The sequence below is a fragment of the Gorilla gorilla genome, chromosome 1, assembly GCF_029281585.2.
Source record: "Gorilla gorilla gorilla isolate KB3781 chromosome 1, NHGRI_mGorGor1-v2.1_pri, whole genome shotgun sequence".
Taxonomy (NCBI): domain Eukaryota; kingdom Metazoa; phylum Chordata; class Mammalia; order Primates; family Hominidae; genus Gorilla; species Gorilla gorilla.
The window spans coordinates 51,584,594-51,605,171 of NC_073224.2; the positions used below are offsets into that span (position 1 = coordinate 51,584,594).

Consider the following 20,578-nt stretch of genomic DNA (forward strand, 5'->3'; position numbering starts at 1 on the left):
ACCTCCATGCAAGAGTAAAATGACATGGTTTGCAAGTTACCCTTTAGAGTCTCAGTTGTGAGTATCCTAATCCCTTGGGAGGCTTTCTGAAAATACAGATGCTCAAGACCACTAAAGATGACTGGAGACTTATTCACAATTTCTGACATGGGACCCAGCATCAGTATTTTTGAAAAATAACCTCCCTAGGTAGATTCTGCTTATTTCCTTTTTCTAGATGAGGGACTAAGGCTTAGAAAGATTAAGTAATTTGCCCAGGGTCACACAGCTAGTAAATATTAGAGGCAGGATTTGAATCCAGACAGTCTGATTCCTGAGCCCATATTCTTAATTTCCATCCTTTACTGCTTCTTAATCTGTTTCCAGTTACTGGTGCCACCTTCTTCCTGGTACCCACCTTCAAAACCTCAGCATGGTCTTGAATTGTCTTCCCTTGGCTAATCAGTTGCCAAGTACTGATTAATCTTTTTTTTTTTTTGAGATGAAGTCTCGCTCTGTCGCCCAGGCTGGAGTGCAGTGGCGTGATCTCGGCTCACTGCAACCTCCGCCTCCTGGGTTCAAGCAATTCCCCTGCCTCAGCCTCCCGAGTAACTGGGATTACAGGCATGCGCCACCGTTCCCGGCTAAATTTTTTTTTCTATTTTAGTAGAGACAGGGTTTCATCATGTTGGCCAGGATGTTCTTGACCTTGTAATCTACCCGCCTCGGCCTCCCGAAGTGCTGGGTGGCGTGAGCCACCACACCTGGCCTTGATTAATCTTCTTACATATTCGATACCTATCTGTGCTTTTCTATTCTGTCTTAAGTCTAACTGAACTATTGTTATCTAACTGATCTCCCTGACTTCTTTCTCCAGTTCACCTTTACTGGCTCCCTACTTCTACAGACTAAGTTTAACTCCTACACCTAGTATTAAAGACCTCCCAAAGCCTAGCCCTTACCAACTTTTCTGGTCTTATTTCCTCACTATGCACTTTCCTGTATTTTCTGTGTCAGTTGGTCTTAACTTCTTTCTGTCCTCCATACGCTCCCTTTACTTTTTCTTTGCTAACACCCTGCCTTAAACCTGGAATGTCTTTGATTTGTCTGTGAACTTCCAAATCCTACCTACCCATCAGGGCCTGTCTCCCAAATGCCATTTTTCATGAAGTCTTCTTTAATTTTCTCCTTCTTTTTTTTAATTTTTGGGACAGGTTCTTGCTCTGCCATCCAGATGGAGTGCAGTAGTGCAGTCATGGCTCACTGCAGCCCCAATCTCCTGGGCTCAAGCAATCCTCCTGCCTCAGCCCCCTGCACACCTGGGACTACAGGCACATGCCACCACACCAGCTGACTTTTTGTATTTTTTTTTAGAGACAGCGGTTTCACCATGTTGGCCAAGCTGGTCTTGAACTCCTGGTCTCAAGCAATCCTCCCACCTCGGCCTCCTAAAAAGTGCTGGGATTATAGGCATGAGCCACCACACCTAGCCCTGCTTTAATTTTCTTAGCTAATAACAATTGCAGTCATTTGAAATCCCATAGCATTCCATCTGTAACTTATTTCTGGCATATTTCACTTTCTATCTTTCATTATAGTTATTTATATACTGCAGACTACTTCCTAAAATCCTAGAGTTGAAAGAGGGTAGGATCTGGGTCTTATTCATCATCATATTCCTTGCAGCAAATAACACAGACTCTTGTATACAGTACGTCTTTGGAGAATCAATGAGTGTGTGAATGATGGTATCTAGTTTAAGTTACACTTATAAATACAAAGGAAGTATGGTTGACTTTAGCAAGCATAGGTTGCCTGATTTCTTATAGTCATTCTAAAGATGAACAGAGATACCTCTTTGGTTAATTCCCCACTGCGAGAGGAGTTGTTGAGAAGTGTTACTTGCAGTGGAAATCTTAGGAAGTCTTCTCAATATTTGATTAAAGACACCAGAGCATCACTGCCGGCATCATATTACACAGAATGGAGGTCAGGACAGCTAGGTTGGGCAGACAGTAAAGTATTCGATTGTTCTTACCTTGTTCTAAGTGCTTTCTGAGTATCCTTGAAACAATAAGAAGATTTAGAAGCAAGCTAGCACATATTCTATCTATGGAGCCAGATTTTTTTTTGTAAAGATGAGGTCTTGCTGTGTTGCCCAGGCCTGTAGCGATCCTCCCGCTTCAGCCCCCACAAAGTGCTAGGATTACAGGTATGAGCCATCGTGCCCAGCGTTGAGCCAGATTACTATTACTGTTTGTTTTTAAATAAAGACAATGCATATGTGCTAGGTATCATGATATTCACACTTTATAAAATTTATTTTTAAGATAAAACCTGTATGTATAGTACTTAACTCAGAGTTATAAAGACACCATCCCCCAGCCACCCAGTTCTTCTCCGTATGTTCTTCTGCGCTTGTCTTTTTCATTTAATATGTATCTTAGAGGGCATTCCATAAATATTCATACAAATTTGTCTTCTTCTAATGGATATGCCTGAATTTATTGAACTATTCTCTCATTGGTGGACATTTAAACTGTTTGTTTTTGTTTTTTATTTTTATTTATTTATTTTTTTTTTGAGACAGGATCTTGTTCTGTCGCCCAGGCTGGAGTGCAGAGGCCTGGTCTAGTCTCACTACAACCTCCGCCTCCTGGATTCAAGGAATCCTCCCACCTCAGCCTCCCTAGTAGCTGGGTCTAAAGGTGTGCACCACCACACCTGGCTAATTTTTGTATTTTTAGTAGAGACAGGGTTTCACCATGTTGGCCAGGCTTATTTGTTTATTTTCTCTTTTGCTAATACAAAATGTACTGCATTAATCATCATTGTACATATACACCTTGGGACTTGTAAGGGTATATCTCAAGAAAAAGAATTCCTAGAAGCAAAATAGTTAGATCAAAGGGTATGTAGATTTTTCTTGGTTGGTTGAACATTTTAATAGATATTGCCAAATTTCCTCTGAAGAAGTGGCACCCATTTAAGTTTCCACCAGTAGACATGAGAGTGCCTTTTCAGGAGCACATCTTTTTGCAAGTAGTTTGACTTCTCTCCAATTCTTCTGTCCTCTGATTTACAATATTAATAGATGTTCTAATCCTAAGAGATAGTGTAGCATGGTGGGGACAATTGAGTTTTACTTTTTATTTATCTAGTAATTGATTAGAATAAAATTCCTGGCCGGCGGCAATGGCTCATGCCTGTAATCTCAGCACTTTGGGAGGCCAAGGTGAGCGGATCACCTGAGGTCAGGAGTTCAAGACCAGCCTGGCCAACATGGTGAAACCCCATCTCTACTAAATACAAAAATTAGTCTGGCGTGGTGGTGGGTGCCTGTAATCCTAGGTACTTGGGAGGCTGAGGCACAAGATCACTTGAACCCAGAAGGCGGAGGTTGCAGTGAGCCGAGATCGTGCCACTGCACTCCAGCCTAGGCGATAGAGCTAAACTCAGTCTCAAAAAAAAAACAAAACAAAACAAAACATAGAATAAAATTCCTGACTCTTGGGTTTTTCTCATTAATATGCTAGGGAGTGTGAAATTTGGCAAAGATCATAGGATTTGGAATAATGAGCACTGGGTTCAAAAGCTGGCTGTATTACTTCCTAACTGTACTATTCCCTTCCCATGTCTACTTTGTTCTCTCTTTGAGGCTGTTGCCTGATCTATAATACCCATCTAACAAAGTTATTGTGAAGATGAAATTAGATTACATGTGTAAAATCCTTATTTTAGTGCCTTTCAAATAGTTTGCACTTCATAAATGTTGTTCCTCCCCTCCTATAAATGTGACATAAAAGCTAACAAAATTGCCGGGCACGGTGGCTGACACCTGTAATCCCAGCACTTTGGGAGGCCGAGGTGGGCAGATCACGAGGTCAGGAGATCGAGACCATCCTGGCCAACATGGTGAAACCCCATCTCTACTAAAAATACAAAAAATTAGCCAGGCGTGGTGGCGGGTGCCTGTAGTCGCAGCTACTCGGGAGGCTGAGGCAGGAGAATGGCTTGAACCCGGGAGGCGGAGCTTGCAGTGAGCCGAGATTGCGCCACTCCACTCCAGCCTGGGTGACAGAGCGAGACTCCGTCTCAAAAAAAAAAAAAAAAAAAAGCTAACAAAATCAACAGTCTCATTCTAGACTTATTGCTTTTTTTTTTTTTTTTTTTTTTTGAGATGGGGTCTCACTCCCATCACCCAGGCAGGAGTGCAGTGGCACAATCACAGCTCATTGTAGCCTCTACTTCCTAGGTTCAAGCCATCCTCCCGCCTGCCTCATCTTTTTACTTTTTGTAGAAATGAGGTCTCACTGTTACCCAAGCTCATCTTGAACTCCTGGGCTCAAGCAATCCTCCTGCCTCAGCCTCCCAAAGTGCTGGAATTACAGGCATGAATCACTGCACCTGGACTTAATTGCTTCTTCTCAGGATCTTAGCTGCCTTTAGTAGTTGAGGGTTATGTGACCCCTGATCATTGTGAGAGTTAGACATCATCAACGAATCATGTCTTTTTGCAGCCATCATTATCACGGTAGTTCCATGGTTCTGATTTGGGAGATGACTTTATTTAGTGTGTCTGCCCCTTCTTCCTCACAACTATTCAGCTTATTTCTCTGCCTCCATAGACGTCATTGTCCCTGAGAATGGAGAACCAGTGGGCACCAGAGAGATCAAATGCTGCATCCGACAGATCCAGGAACTCATCATCTCCCGACTTAATCAGGCAGTGGCTAATAAGCTGATCAGCTCAGTGGATTACCTGAGGGAGAGCTTCGTCGGAACCCTGGAACGATGTCTGCAGAGCCTGGAGAAGTCTCAGGATGTCTCAGTTCACATCACCAGTAATTATCTCAAACAGGTAGACAAAGAATGATTTTTAAGACATCGTGTCATAGATAGCACATGAAAAATCTGCACAAGTCCACACTTCAAATTAGGCAAGAATTTCCCTTTCAGCTTCTTGCGAATCTTGTTTGAATTTTATTTATCTTGTTTGAATTTTATTTTGTTTTCCTGTCACATGACCACTGCCTGTGGGAGATGTTGGTGAGCTGTAAAACTGCAGTTAAGTTGATGAATATAGGCCAGGCACAGTGGCTCACGCCTGTAATCCCAGCACTTTGGGAGGCTGAGGTGGGTGGATAACCTGAGGTTGGGAGTTGGAGACCAGCCTGACCAACATGGAGAAATCCCATCTCTATTAAAAATACAAAATTAGCCGGGCGTGGTGGCGCATGCCTGTAATCCCAGCTACTTGGGAGGCTGAGGCAGGAGAATCGCTTGAACCTGGGAGGCAGAGGTTTCGGTGAGCCAAGATCACGCCATTGCACTTCAGCCTGGGGGACAAGAGCGAAACTCTGTCTAAAAAATAAAAAATAAATAAAAAAATAAGTTGATGAATATAAAGATGAGGTAGAAGGGGCTAGATAGTCACAGAATAAATAATCAGCTTAAGTTGACTCTGCGTATATATTGAGGGGTAAGTTGGGAAACCCTGAGTCTGGACTGTGTTCTTGAAATAAGTATCATTTATTGCATTTTTGAAATAGCCACACTACTGAGGGCATGTTTTCTTTGGCGTTGTCTCTTTCAGATCTTAAATGCTGCCTATCATGTTGAAGTCACGTTTCACTCAGGGTCATCAGTTACAAGGATGCTGTGGGAGCAAATCAAACAGGTAGGGATTATTACTTAGAGAAAGATTTCAAAGCCCCTAGTTGGCTCAAATGAATCATAGTGACCCCAGTAGGAAACAGATATCTAGGATCTTCTATTAAGGCAGGGTGACCATTTATTCTGGTTTGCCTGCCTGGGAGAATTCTGGTTTATGCCTGTTCTTAAATAATTATTAACATTGTTCCCTTGAACTCTCAGAAGTTTTGGGTTTAAATGATTTTTATGTTGGGTGCTCTTTGTGGACAATGGAAAAATAGAAAAAAAAGATAAATGATATTTCATGGAGCCATAAGACTCTACCACACTAGCTTCTTCATATTTCTTTTTCCCAGCCTAAATCTTTTCTCAGAACTAGGCTTTGTTGTTGCCAGAGGCTGTGAATGTGGTTTCTGTTCTGGAATTTGATCTGGCTCTTATGTAGAGTTATTTACTGACTTCAGAAAGATTATCAGGCACTCCCTGGCACTGAATATAATATATTGAGGGTTTGTGAGCATGTAGACTAGGCCTGGTGTTCTTTGATGCTTTTCTCTGGGCTAGGACCTGATTTTGTGGTAGATGGAATTGGAAAGGAACTTTGGACTTCATATGGCTCCCATCTTATGAGCCTGCTCTTAATGAATGGGTAACCCAGAAAAGGAAGGACACTGGATCTTTGTAGTGGTTCTTGTCTCTCATTCCTCGGTGATCTCGCTGTCTTCATCCTGGTAGATCATCCAGCGCATCACATGGGTGAGCCCACCTGCCATCACTCTGGAATGGAAGAGGAAGGTGGCCCAGGAAGCCATTGAGAGCCTCAGCGCCTCCAAATTGGCTAAGAGCATTTGCAGCCAATTCCGGACTCGGCTCAATAGTTCCCACGAGGCTTTTGCAGCCTCCTTGCGGCAGGTTGGTATGTAGGAAAGGAGATACAGCTGGATCAAGCAGAGAAGAGCCTCATCCAGATGGGAATATTTTGCTCTCTGCTCTTCATATATATATATGTGTGTGTGTGTCTGTGTGTGTGTGTGTATACACATATATACACATATATATACACACACACACATATGTATATTAAAATCATCAGTATATTTTCTTTCTAGATTGTTATAGGAAGTTTTTTCAATAAATTTTTCATGTGGATATTTTCCTAACTCTCGGGAGAATGGAGTGAGCTCAGTTAATTCCTGCCCATTTCACTGAGTGAGGAAAGATAATAGGAGTAGGAATTTTATATGTTTATATAGTATTTTAGGAACAAATGACAGAAGGACATGACTTTCCAACTTCTATATTATTTCATAATTGTTTGACATCTGATTGTCCACTGGCAGGGAGTGGGTGTGTCCAGGCAGAGAGTGGATAGATGTGAGTATGCATCCAGGAGCAAAAGTTATTATTTATTGAGAGTCTACTCTGTGCCAGTCTCTGTGCTAAACATGTTACATGTATCTTGTTTAATTCTCACAATTATCTATATGAAGTAGATATTATTATCCCTGTATAACAGGTGAGGAAGCTGAAGCTAGGGACTTAAGTCATATGTACTTTTTCTGTTTCTCTCCCAGCTGGAAGCTGGCCACTCAGGCCGGTTAGAGAAAACGGAAGATCTATGGCTGAGGGTTCGGAAAGATCATGCTCCCCGCCTGGCCCGCCTTTCTCTGGAAAGCCGTTCTTTACAGGATGTCTTGCTTCATCGTGAGTCTGGTTTTCTTCTAGATAAACTGGAGGATGGTTCAGGATACCTGACATTCTTATGTCCAGCCTCAGAGAATCCTAGTGTCTAAAGCCGCTTCTTTGCAAAGCTGCCTAAACCCTTACTGATGTTTTTGAATTCCTAAAGTCTCTTCCTGCTATTTATATAGTTCAAATAACATGACCAGGCCAGGTGTGGTGGCTCACACCTGTAATCTTAGTACTTTGGGAGGCTGAGGTGGGTGGATTGCCTGAGCTCAGAAGTTCAAGACCAGCCTAGGCGATATGGCAAGACCCCATCTCTACTAAAAAAATTAGCTGGGTGTGGTGGCACTTTGCAACCCCAGGTCCTCAGGAGGCTCAGGCAGAAGATTCACTTGAACCCAGGAGGTAGAGGTTGCAGTGAGCCAAGATCATACCACTGCACTGCAGCCTGGGTGACAGAGCAAGACTCTGTCTCCAAAAAAAAAACAAAAAACAAAAAGCAAAAAACCACATAACCACAGTTTATTTGAATTAAACCAGTTAGATTACTTTCTATTGGGTTAGAATGACACTAGAATTTTATCCCTGGGCTTGATTACAGCTTCCTGACCCTAAAGGCAGGTTCACAATGAAGAATGTTACAGGGCCAGCATGGTGGCTTATGCCTGTAATCCCAGTACTTTGGGAGGCCACGGTGGGTGGATCACTTGAGCCCAGGAGTTCAGGACCACCCTGGGCAATGTGGCAAAACCCCGTCTCTACTAAAACTGTAAAAATTAGCTGTGCGTGGTGGCGCATGCCTGTAATCCTAACTACTTGGGAGCCTGAGGCAGAATAATCGCTTGAACCCAGGAGGCAGAGGTTGCAGTGAGCAGAGATCATGCCACTGCACTCCTGCCTGGGTGACAGAACAAGACTCTGTCTCAAAAAAAAAAAAAAAAAGAATCTTACAGAGATTGCCCACGAAGTTCCCATTCCTCCTGCCTTATCTCTGTCTCTGTACCTTATAGGTAAACCTAAACTGGGACAGGAACTGGGCCGGGGCCAGTATGGTGTGGTATACCTGTGTGACAACTGGGGAGGACACTTCCCTTGTGCCCTCAAATCAGTTGTCCCTCCAGATGAGAAGCACTGGAATGATCTGGCTTTGGAATTTCACTATATGAGGTGGGTCCTGGTCTCATTCATCTCTATGAGAAAGATCCAGAGAAGAATCTAGAAGCCTGGTTTAGATTTTGTACCAAGAGCTACAGCATGGCCTCTCTATATTTAGTTTTCTGTGTCTAACAGACATGTGCTCCCTTTCAGGCCTTTACTGTCTTTGCTTGCTCTTTCCCCACCATCCTAATTTCTCAGACTCATCATTCCATTTAACTTTCTTCTTTAGTCCTTAAGCCTTATCAGTTTTTAGAATCCAGGATTCTTCATCCTTGTTGAAGAGGCCATGCTCTGTCTGTACTGAGGGCTCTGTCTGCACTGAGGGCCATTACCTCTGGACCTGTCCTAAGCATGGTCTGGAAATTATTGTCTCATACATTCTGGCATGGCATGCAGGATTAGAGCCCAAGCCTTGTAGCCCAGATCTCTCTCCTTCCCTCCAGGTCTCTGCCGAAGCATGAGCGATTGGTGGATCTCCATGGTTCAGTCATTGACTACAACTATGGTGGTGGCTCCAGCATTGCTGTGCTCCTCATTATGGAGCGGCTACACCGGGATCTCTACACAGGGCTGAAGGTAAGGAGAGCAAGATCCAGCTGGCAGCCAAATCCACGTGTTCCTTTCTGGCCTCTCATCCTCTCCTGTTTATTAAGAGCTTTTAGCTTTCATCAGAGATTGTTGGAGTAATTGGGGTTTATTTCACTTATTTCCAAAAACCCTTAAAGATTTCTCAGCTGGGCATGGTGGCTCACCCCTGTAATCCCAGCACGTGGGGAGGCCAAGGTGGGAGGATCACTTGAGTCCAGGAGTTTGAGACGAGTCAGGGCAATAGAGGGAGACTTCGTCTCTATAAAAAATTAAAAGTTAGCCAAGTGTGGTGGCTCATACCTGTAGTCCCAGCTACTCGAGTGTGCTGAGCTGGGAGGATCTCTTGCGCTTAGGAGGTTGAGACTGCAATGAGCTATGATCATGCCACTGCACCCTCGCCTGGGTGACAGAGCAAGACCCTATCTCTAAAAATAAAAATAAAAAAAATTTTAAAGATTTCTCAGAACCTATTTTCACCCCATTATATGCCCAGAATACTGTCATCACCACTGAGACCCCTGTGGTGGTAGTAAAAATCTAAACTCCTTAGAAGAGCAGTATAGCTTCCTGTAACTCTGCTCTTCTTTCTCATTTTTGCTGTAAGAGAATAAAGCTAGTTTTTGTTGTTTAGTCAACAGATATTTATTAGTGACTGCTTTGTACAAGGTCCAGCATTAAGCACCATTAGAGGATATCAGAAGGTATAATTGACAGGCACTATTAAGAGAATTGTAGTCAGCAACCATTTCAGGAAGATGTGGCATTTGAGTTTGACAAATATACCATGATGGGTAGAATTTAGGCAATGGAAGGAAGAGGCCATAGCAGGGGGAAGGAACAGCTTAATGCCTAGAGCATTCGAAGGCCGGTAAGGACACTGGGCACATTGGAGCAGCTGGTTCATTTTGGGAATCAGGAGACATAATGTGCAAAGAGATGTTGGGAACAAATTATATAAGACCCAAAATGTTAAGAATTTCCATAGAATTCGAATTCTGTTATAGACTGTGAGAAGCTACTAAAGGATTTTATTTGAGTGAAGGTGAAACCCTCAGTTGGATGTTGAGTTTCCCTTATCTAAACCACCAAGAGGGAATTAGAGAGGTTTCTTTTGTCTGTTCCCTATGTAGGAGCTGAGTAGAAGGAGAGAAAAGCTGACCTCAGAGTCTCCGAGTAGATCCCTTCTCACAGATTCCTCTTGGACCAGTTTATATGGAGGCTTCCAGAAGTAGGGCAGAGGAAACCTTAGAAATGCTTCCCAGAGTCATGAGGAATCAATATGATGAAGAAAATGACTCTCCAAGCAGCTTTCCCTCTTCATTTCAGAGGAGTTAAGCATTGTCTGATGCATTTCCACAAGTGAGCTAGAGAATGTCCTTTGAGCTTTTGCATGAGTGATGTGACATTTTCCGGTATTCAGGAGACCCTGAATTGAAGTAATATGAGTGACTTTGGTATTTGAATCCATAAAACCAAACCTGGGCTAACCAGGCCTGTAAAGCAATGGAAGTAAATCTTCCTGAGGGACCTAGAAATAGTCACTTTGAGCCTCAAGGGCAGTTCCAGAATTTGTTCAAGTGTTAGAAATGAGCTCATGCCTTAGTTGTTTTGTTCTATCTGCTAGTCACATTTGAAGTTATCTGTTTGGCTTAACTGCAGCCTGCAAGGGATTTTATCTGGCTTTGTCTCCTTTACAACTTGCTCTTCCTTGCTTTTCCTCTACTTCCCTCTCCTAACTGCTTTTTCTCCCCCCACCTTTTTTTTTTTTTTTTTTGAGACAGAGTCTTGCTCTGTCACCCAGGCTGAAGTGCAGTGGCACCATCTCAACTCCCTGCAAGCTCTGCCTCCTGGGTTCAAGTGATTCTCCTGCCTCAGCCTCCCAAGTAGCTGGGATTACAGGCACCTGCCACCACATCCAGCTAATTCTTTTTTGCATTTTTAGTAGAGACAGGATTTCACCATGTTTGCCAGGCTGGTCTTGAAATTCTTGACCTTGGTCTCCCTAAGTGCTGGGGTTACAGGCATGAGCCACTGTGCCCGGCTCTTCCCCTTTTTAAAAATCACTTTTATGTCCTCATGTGCCCTAGTATAGTCAGTTGAATTGAGGAGTTGCCTTATCATGACAAGTAAGCTCTTTTGTCTCCCCAAGGCTGGGCTGACCCTGGAGACACGTTTGCAGATAGCACTAGATGTGGTGGAGGGAGTCCGCTTCCTGCACAGCCAGGGACTTGTCCATCGTGATATCAAACTGAAAAATGTGCTGGTAAGTAAAAGCTGTTTCCCCAAGATTATACCCTACTTCTGTGGCTGAGTGATTTTGGAGGGTACATGTAAATGTAAGTTAGATCCTAAGAAAAGTCCTCACAGAAAGTGTATTAGTCCATTCTCATGCTGCTAGTAAAGACATACCTAAGACTGGGTAATTTATAAAGGAAAGAGGTTTAATTGACTCGCAGTTCCACAGGGTTGGAGAGGCCTCAGGAAACTTATAGTTATGGTGGAAGGGGAAATAAACACATTCTTCTTCACATGGCAGCAGCAAGGAGAAGTACTGAACAAAAGGGGGTAAAGCCCCTTACAAAACCATCAGATCTCGTTAGAACTCACTGTCATGAGAAAAGCATGAGGGTGACTGTCCCCATGATTAAATTACCTCTCACTGGGTCCCTCCCACAACACATGTGGATTATGGGAACTACAATTCAAGATGAGATTTGGGTGGGGACACAGCCAAACCATATCATTCTGCCCCTGGCCCCTCCCAGATCTCATGTCCTCACATTTCAAAACACAATCATGCCTTCCCAACAGTTCCCCAAAGTCTTAACTCATTCTAGCATTAATCCAAAAGTCCAAGTCCAAAGTTTTATCTGAGACAAGGCAAGTCCCTTCTGCCTGTGAGCCTGTAAAATCAAAAGCAAGTTAGTTACTTTCTACATACTATGAGGGTACAGGCATTGGGTAAATACACCCATTCCAAATGAGAGAAATTGGCCAAAACAAAGGTGCTACAGGGCCCATGCAAGTCTGAAATCCAATAGGGCAGTCATTAAACCCTGCAGTTCCAAAATCATCTTCTTTGACTCCATGTCTTACATCCAGGGCACACTCATGCAAGAGGTGGTCTCCCATGGCATTGGGCATCTTCACACCTGTGGCTTTGCAGGATACAGCCTACCTCCTGGCTGCTTTCATGGGCTGGTGTTGAGTGTCTGTGGCTTTTCTAGGCACACGGTGCAAGTTGTGTGTGGATCTACCATTCTGGGTTCTGGAAGACAGTGGCCTTCTTCTCACAGCTCCACTAGGCAGTGTCCCAGTGGGGACTTTCTGTGGGGGCTCCAACCCCACATATCCCTTCTGCACTGCCCTAGCAGAGGTTCTCCATGGGGCTCCACCCCTGCAGCAAACTTCTGCCTGGATATCCAGGCATTTCCATACATCCTCTGAAATCTAGGCAGAGGTTCCCAAACCGCAATTCTTGATTTCTATGCACCTGCAGGCCCAACACCACATGTAAGCTGCCAAGATTTGGGGCTTGCACCCTCTGAAGCAATGGCCTGAGCTATGTGGTGGCCCCTTTTAGCCACAGCTGGAACTGAAGCAGCTGGGATGCAGGGCACCATGTTCGAAGGCTGCATAGAGCAGGGGGTCCCTGGGCCCAGCCCACAGAACCATTTTTCCCTCCTAGACCTCCAGGCCTGTCATAGGAGGGGCTGCTGTTAAGGTCTCTGACATGCCCTGGAGAAATTTTACCATTGTCTTGCTGGTTAATATTCAGCTCCTCATTACTCACGAAAATTTCTGCAGCAGGCTTGAATTTCTCCCCAGAAAATAGGTTTTCTTTTTTTTTTCCTTTCTTTTTTTTTTTAATTTTTTTGAGATGGAGTCTCGCTCTGTTGCCCAGGCTGGAGTGCAGTGGCACAATCTCAACTCACTGTAACCTCCACCTCCCGGGTTCAAGCGATTCTCCTGCCTCAGCCTCCCAAGTAGCTGGGATTACAGGCAGCCAGGCTAATTTCTGTATTTTTAGTAGAGACAGGGTTTTGCCATGTTGGCCAGGCTGGTCTCCAACTCCTGACCTCAAGTGATCCACCCACCTCGGCCTCCCAAAGTGCTGGGATTTTAGGCATGAGGCACTGCACCCAGCGAGAAAATAGGTTTTCTTTTCTATCACATTGTCAGGCTGCAAATTTTTCAAACTATTATGCTCTGCCTCCTCTTCAACACTTTGCTGCTTAGAAATTTCTTCCGGGGTGGGTATGGTGGCTCACACCTGTAATCCCAGCACTTTGGGAGGCCAAGGTGGGTGGATCACCTAAAGTCAGGAGTTTGAGGCCAGCCTGGCCAACATGGTGAAACCCTGTCTCTACTAAAAATAAAAAATTAGCTGGGTGTGGTGGTACACACCTGTAGTCCCAGCTACTTGGGAGGCTGAGGCAGGAGAATTGCTTGAACCTGGGAGGCAGAGGTTGCAGTGAGCTGAGATTGCGCCACTGCACTCCAGCCTGGGTGACAAAGTGAGACTCTGTCTCTAAATAAATAAATAAATAAATAAATAAATAAATAAATAAATTTCTCCCACCAGATACCCTGAGTCATCTCTCTCAAGTTCCACGGATCTCTAGGGCAGGGGCAAAATGCCTCCAGTCTCCTTGCATAGCAATAGTGACCTTTATTCCAGTTCCCAACAAGTTCCTCATTTCCATCTGAGACCACCTTAGCCTGGACATCATTGTCCATATCACTATCAGCATTTCGGTCAAAGCCATTCAACAAGTCTCTAGGAATTTCCAAACTTTCCCACATTTTCCTGTCTTCTTCTGAGCCCTCCAAACTGTTCCAGCCTCTGTCTGTTACTCAGTTCCAAAGTCGCTTCCACAATTTCATGTATCCTTACAGCAGCAGCCCACTCTTGGTACAATTTACTGTATTAGTCCATTCTCACACTGCTAGTAAAGACATACCTGAGACTGGGTACCTTTTACAGGAAAAATGGTTAATTGACTCACAGTTCCACAAGGCTGGAGAGGCCCCTTCCACTTACCATCATAGTGGAAGGGGAAGAAGCAAACATGTCCTTCTTCACATGGTAGCAGCAAGGAGAAGTGCCGATCAAAAGGGGGAAAAGCCCCTTACCTCCCATCAGGTCCCTCCCACGACATGTGGGGATTATGGGAGTTACAATTCAAGATGAAATTTGGATGGGGACAAATCATATCAGAAAGTAGTAGAGTTAACAGCATGGTGAAAGATGGTGTGTGAGACTTAAAGCTTAGGGAGGAGTTTCATCATAGACTTAGCTGATATTGTGTAAGGTTTTTTCCCCCTACACTGTTTTGAAAAATGTTAAACTTATGAAAGAGTGGTACAATGAAGACCCATATACCCTTCACCCAAATTCATATTCTTTTCTCCAAAATGTACGCTCTCTCTTTCTCTCTATACATGCACACACACACACACACACACACACACACACACACACACACACACACACACACGTGTGCATACTTTTTTACTGAGCTATATGAAATTAAGTTACAAGGCCAGGCACAGTGGCTTATGCCTGTAATCCGAGCACTTTGGGAGGCCAAGGTGGGTGAATCACCTGAGGTCAGGAGTTCGAGACCAGCCTGGCCAACATGGTAAAACCCTGTCTCTACCAAAAATACAAAAAAAAAAAAAAAAAAAAAAGTTAGCCAGGCGTGTGCATGCCTGTAGTCCCAGCTACTTAGGAGGCTGAGGCAGGAGAATCACTTGAATCCCGGAGGCAGAGGTTGCAGTAAGCCGAGATCACACCACTGCACCAGGCTGGAACCTGGTGACAGAGTGAGACCCTGCCACACACACACACACAAAAATAAGTTACAGAAAACATTTTATTCCTAAGTTATCTCCTAAGAAAAAGGACATTGTTCTACATAATCAAAGTGTCATTATCATACCCAAGAAATTTAACATTGATACAATACTATTATTTAATATGTAATCTATATTAACATTTTTCAGTTGTCCCAAATATGTTCAGTTGCCCTAAATATGGTATGTTTGTTTGTTTGATACAGGATCCAATCCAGGAAATATATAGTATATTTTGTTGTCATGTTTCTTTAGTCTCCTTTAATCTAGAATAGTCTTTCTGCCTTTGAGGAGTCTGAGCCTTGTATTGCTTAAGGTTTGATCAGAGATGTAGGATGAAGGCTGAGATGGGTAAGTGTACCTTAAATGGTGAGATGGTCATGAACCCTCCAGTCCTGTAATTTGAATTGTAAAGAATCTTTCGACCTACTCCTCTTGAAAGTGTACTGGCATATCATTAAGTTGTTTCTGGCAATACTTAAATGATTTATAAAGATGACAGCAATTTAGGGGAAGGGAACGATCTCCCTAAAATTGACAGCTGAAACCTAAAAGGCTGATCAATAGCCAAATTAGACAGACTTATTCTCTTCGACCTTTAGGAAAGGAAACTACAGGGACTTTAGGCAACTCTCCTTAGCTGACCGGAGGACCTCAACTTTCTGCCCTGGGGTCAGGAGGAGAGTCAGGCACTGAAGTGTTTCCCTGGTGTCCTTCCATGGACCTGTACTTCCTCATTCTTCCAGGGTTTTTTAGGATCTTCATATGTACCAGGCTAAGCATTGTGCTAAGCACTGGGGATGCAAAGATGAAAACAGCAATCCCTGCCCTCATGCTGCTCATAGTATGGGGAAGAAGACAGTACCGGTTGAGTATTCCTAATCCAAAAATTACAAATCCAAAATGCTCCAAAATCCAAAAGTTTCTGAGCACTGACATGACCCTCAAAGGGAATGCTCACTGGAGCATTTTGGATTTTTAATTAGAGGTGCTGAATCAGCAAATATAATAGATACATTCCAAAATCTGAAAAAAAAAAATGAAATTCAAAACACTTCTGGTTCCAAGCCTTTCAGATAAGGGATACTCAACCTGTAACGGAAATGAACCTGGAGACAGGAAGGTTGGCGGCAGGATTTATGAAGTACAGTCATGCACTGCATAATGACAGTTTGGTCAGTGAGACCACATATACGATGTAGTCTGATAAGATTATAATGGACTGGCCAGGCGCGGTGGCTTACGCCTGTAATCCCAGCACTTTGGGAGGCCGAGGCAGGCTGATCACCTGAGGTTGGGAGTTCGAGACCAACCTGACCAATGTGGAGAAACCCTGTCTATACTAAAAATACAAAATTAGCTGGGTGTGGTGGCGTATGCCTGTAATCCCAGCTGCTCGGGAGGCTGAGGCAGGAGAATCGCTTGAACCCGGGAGGCAGAGGTTGCGGTGAGCCGAGATCATGCCATTGCACTCCAGCCTGGGCAACAAGAGCGAAACTCCTTCTCAAAAAACAAAAACAAACAAAAAAGATTATAATGGACTAAAAAATTCCTATTGTCTAGTGACATCATAGCTGTTGTAATGTTGCAGCACAGTGCAATACACATGTGATGCTCGTGTAAACCTACTGATACAAAAGTATAGCACAATTATGTACAGTATATAATATTTGATAATAAGCAGCTCTTACTGGTTTATATATTTACTGTACTATACTTTTTATCTTTTCATACCTTTTAGATACTCTAACAATAAAAAGTATAATATAGTAAATATATAAACCAGTAAGGACAGCCTTGGGCAGGACCTTAGGACAAATTCCAGAAGAAGGTGTTGCTGTCATAGCTCCATGTGTGTTATTGTCCCTGAAGACCTTCCAGTGGGACAGAATGTGGAGGTGGAAGACAGTGATATAGATGATCCTGACCCCATGCAGGCCTAGGCTAATATGTCTGTGTTTTAGTTCTTAACAAAAAAGTTTTAAAAGTTAAAAAAAAAAAAAAGCCTATAACCAGCCTGGACAACAGAGAAAGACCCCAATCTCTACTAAAAATCAAAAAATTAGCCAGACATGGTGGCATACGACTATAGTCTTAGCTGGTCAGGAAGCCGAGGTGGGAAGAGCCTAGAAGTTCAAGGCTGCCTTGAGCTATGATTGTGCCACTGCACTCCAGCCTGGACGACAGAGCACAACCCTGTCTCTTTAAAAAAACAACAACAACAACAAAAAGCCACTATTTTTGTACAGCTATACAATGTGTGTTGTAAGCTAAGTGTTTATTACAAAAGAGTCAAACAAAAAGCTCAAAAAATTAAAAAGTTTATAAAGTAAAACTACAGTAAGTAGAGGTTGATTTATTATTGAAGAAAAGCTTTTAAAAATAAATTTAGTGTAGCCTAAATATACAGTGTTTATAAAGCCTACAGTGGTGTACAGTAACGTCCTAGGCCTTCACATTCACTCACCACTCACTCACTGACTCACCCAGAGCAACTTCCACTTCTGCGAGCTCCATTCATTGTAAATGCCCTCTACAGGTATACCATTTTTTATCTTTTATACCGTATTCTTACTGTACCTTTTCTATGTTTAAGTATGTTTAGATACACAAATACCATTGTGTTACAGTTGCCTATGGTATTCAGTATAGTAATATGCTGTACAGGTTTGTAGCCTAGTAGCAAAAGACCATACTAGGTGTGTAGCAGGTATACCATCTGGGTTGGTGTAAGCACAGTCTGGTGTTTGTACAAGGATGAAATCACCTGACAACTCATTTTCAGAGCATAATCCTATCCAGTGACACTACTTTGAGGTACCTACCTTTGAGCTTAGGTACGCAGCAGTGCTGTGTGCAGGATCAGAAACAAGGTGACTCTTGCCCTGCTTTGTTGGCAGCTGGATAAGCAGAACCGTGCCAAGATCACTGACTTAGGATTCTGCAAGCCAGAGGCCATGATGTCAGGCAGCATTGTGGGGACACCAATCCATATGGCCCCTGAACTTTTCACAGGTAAGGCTGGAGGGCAGGCAGTGGGTCTGGGCAGGGGGTACTACTTTAATCCTGAGTGCTACCCCTTGAGCTCGTTCCCACAATCACTACTGGCAGGTCTGGCACAGGCAAGGGAGAAACCAGATCAGGGGAGACCTACCTAAGGCAAGTAGCAGGGAAAGTGAAGAGGTAAAGGAGTAAGAAAGAAAAAGTACAAATGGGAATCACCATTTGGACATCTCTCTCGGTTATTAGTGCCATAATTAGCCAATTATTTAATCATAAAGTATTGATTGAGTAACTCCTGTGTGATAGAAGTTGTCCTCTATCATTAAAGAACTTACCATTGACATAGAGATATATTAAGAGGTAAAATAGGAAGCAGTACAACACAACGTATGATTAAGTGCTAAATTAAGTGCTATATAATGTACTGTTGGTGTTTAGAGAAGGAATAAATGAAGGTGGAAATGTTTGGTGGTTTTGTGATGGAGGTGAGATTTTGAATAGAACTTGAGTCAGATTTGGGAAATTGGTAGGTGAGAAGGGACCTCATTTATTAAGTATATACCTTGACCTAAGCAGTATGGGTAGGTTTTTCACATATTTTGTTTAATTCTGTGATGATGATGTATTTTTATGTCCATTCAATGGATAAAATTGAGACCAGATTGATGAAGAAACCTACTCCCAAAAACATTGAGCTAAAAGGTAATGGAGCTATGATTTAAGTCTAGGACTTTCTGTCTCCATAGTATAACCCTGTAGCATGAAGGAGAGAAAATTCTGGAGGCTAAAGAAGGGGAAATAATGAAGAAAATCACAGAATAGAAATAAGCATGACAGGAAAGAAATCCATTTGGGGAATAGTAACAAACAAGGTTGGAGATAAAATACATTGAGTTTGAAATTCCCACAGAAGAATCAAGGCTTGTTGTGCAAGACTTAAGGAGCTACTGAGCTTTTGAGTAGGGGACAGAGGAAAATGTTGATAGAAGATGAGCTTTAGCAACAGTAGGTAAAGATGATTTGGGAAGAACCAAGGTAAGACTAGATAGCTGGTCTTCTATGGTTGCCTCCATGATTAAGCTGGTGTTAGTGCTAAAACAAACAAACGTGAGAAATTTGAGATTAATTCAGAGGAAGAATGAACAAAATTTTGGTGCTAACTTGATATGGTTAGTGAACAGAAAAGAATGACTAAAAGATGACTCCAAGGTTTTGAGCCCAAGTGATGGGAATGATTGTTCCATTGCCAGCGAAGATAGAAAGGTAGTCCCTGGTCAGTCATTAGTATTGGTAAGAGTTAAAATTAGCAATATATTTAAATTTCTTTCATTTCATGTACGAGTCTTCCCCCCAGCCCTTCACTGGGTGATACATGTAAGGATTAGGTGTTAGTGAGACAGCTGTAGTCGTACTCAACATCTGAACCAAGTAGATAGTCATCATTTTTCTTTCTCTTGATTTACTTAAAAAAAAAAAAAACTTTCGGCCAGGCGCGGTGGCTCACGTCGTAATCCCAGCACTTTGGGAAGCCAAGGCAGGTGGATCACCTGAGGTCAGGAGTTCAAGACTACCCTGACCAACATGGAGAAACCCCATCTCTACTAAAAATACAAAATTAGCCAGGCGTGGTGGTGCATGCCTGTAATCCCAGCTACTCGGGAGGCTGAGGCAGGAGAATCGCTTGAACCCAGGAGGCAGAAGTTGTGGTGAGCTGAGATCATGCCACTGCACTCCAGCCTGGGCAATAAGAGTCAAACTCCATCTCAAAAAAAAAAAAAAAAACACTTTCTAATTCCACTGCTATTATTCTATTTTGGCTACTTCATACTTAAATTTCTTTTATTGTTTCTATTACAGTGCACCCTATTGCTGTCGGAATCATCTTTCTAAAATATTATATTCTTCATGTCACCTCCTACTCTAAAACATAAATGACTTCCTGCTGCTCACTGAATCCAGACTCTTCTACCTGACTTTAAAAATTATTATATTCTGGTTCCAACATACCTACCCACCTGTATTTCCAACTTTATTTCCCTAATATGACCTTTTGTGATTAATCTTTTTGACTGTCCTAGCAGGATGAAAGGCCTTATTTTCCTTCTCCTTTGTCAAGTTCTAGGCTTGGCTCTCTTAGTTATTGAGCTGTGACCTCCCAATGTCTTAGTTGATTGTATTGTAAAATGGGCATTATAAATGTGCCCTGCCTACCTGGCAGGGTTGTTATTGAGAGATAATAGATGTTAAAAGCTTTGGAAAAAGCCAACCCTCTACTGAGGCAAGGTGGTGTAGATGCTGCTGCCTGACTCTCCGCGGCTCATTACGTTTCATCCTTTCTTGCCATCAGGGAAGTACGATAATTCCGTGGATGTCTACGCTTTTGGGATTCTTTTCTGGTATATCTGCTCAGGCTCTGTCAAGCTCCCTGAAGCATTTGAGAGGTGTGCTAGCAAAGACCATCTCTGGAACAATGTGCGGAGGGGTAAGAGCCACAAGTACTACCTTGTCCTAACTCCCCTGGCTAGCGCAGACTGAGCCCAGGCAATGTCACCGGGCCTCCTGTCATCCCATCTGGCCACTCCATAGCAGGGCCGTAGATACGTTTAAACTGTCATGAATCCAGAAAAGATATTTAAGTCAACCTTTGCTT

The 20,578-nt window shown here is 43.0% G+C and overlaps 1 protein-coding gene across 9 annotated transcripts in view; it reads left to right on the forward strand.

The window, feature by feature from the left end:
• The window catches only part of DSTYK (dual serine/threonine and tyrosine protein kinase), a 69,182-nt gene that overhangs the window by 43,081 nt on the left and 5,523 nt on the right, over nt 1–20,578 (forward strand). For 4 of the 9 annotated variants that reach the window (XM_019029478.3, XM_055369378.1, XM_004028241.5 and 1 more), the window contains exons 4-12: nt 4,608–4,840; nt 5,576–5,659; nt 6,370–6,546; nt 7,209–7,338; nt 8,331–8,487; nt 8,922–9,054; nt 11,216–11,329; nt 17,826–17,940; nt 20,276–20,410. In XM_019029478.3, the coding sequence (XP_018885023.1) occupies nt 4,608–4,840; nt 5,576–5,659; nt 6,370–6,546; nt 7,209–7,338; nt 8,331–8,487; nt 8,922–9,054; nt 11,216–11,329; nt 17,826–17,940; nt 20,276–20,410 (1,278 nt within the window). The remainder of the gene's footprint in view (nt 1–4,607; nt 4,841–5,575; nt 5,660–6,369; nt 6,547–7,208; nt 7,339–8,330; nt 8,488–8,921; nt 9,055–11,215; nt 11,330–17,825; nt 17,941–20,275; nt 20,411–20,578) is intronic. The other 5 variants (XM_055369404.1, XM_055369417.1, XM_055369411.1 and 2 more) reach the window with 2 other exon arrangements.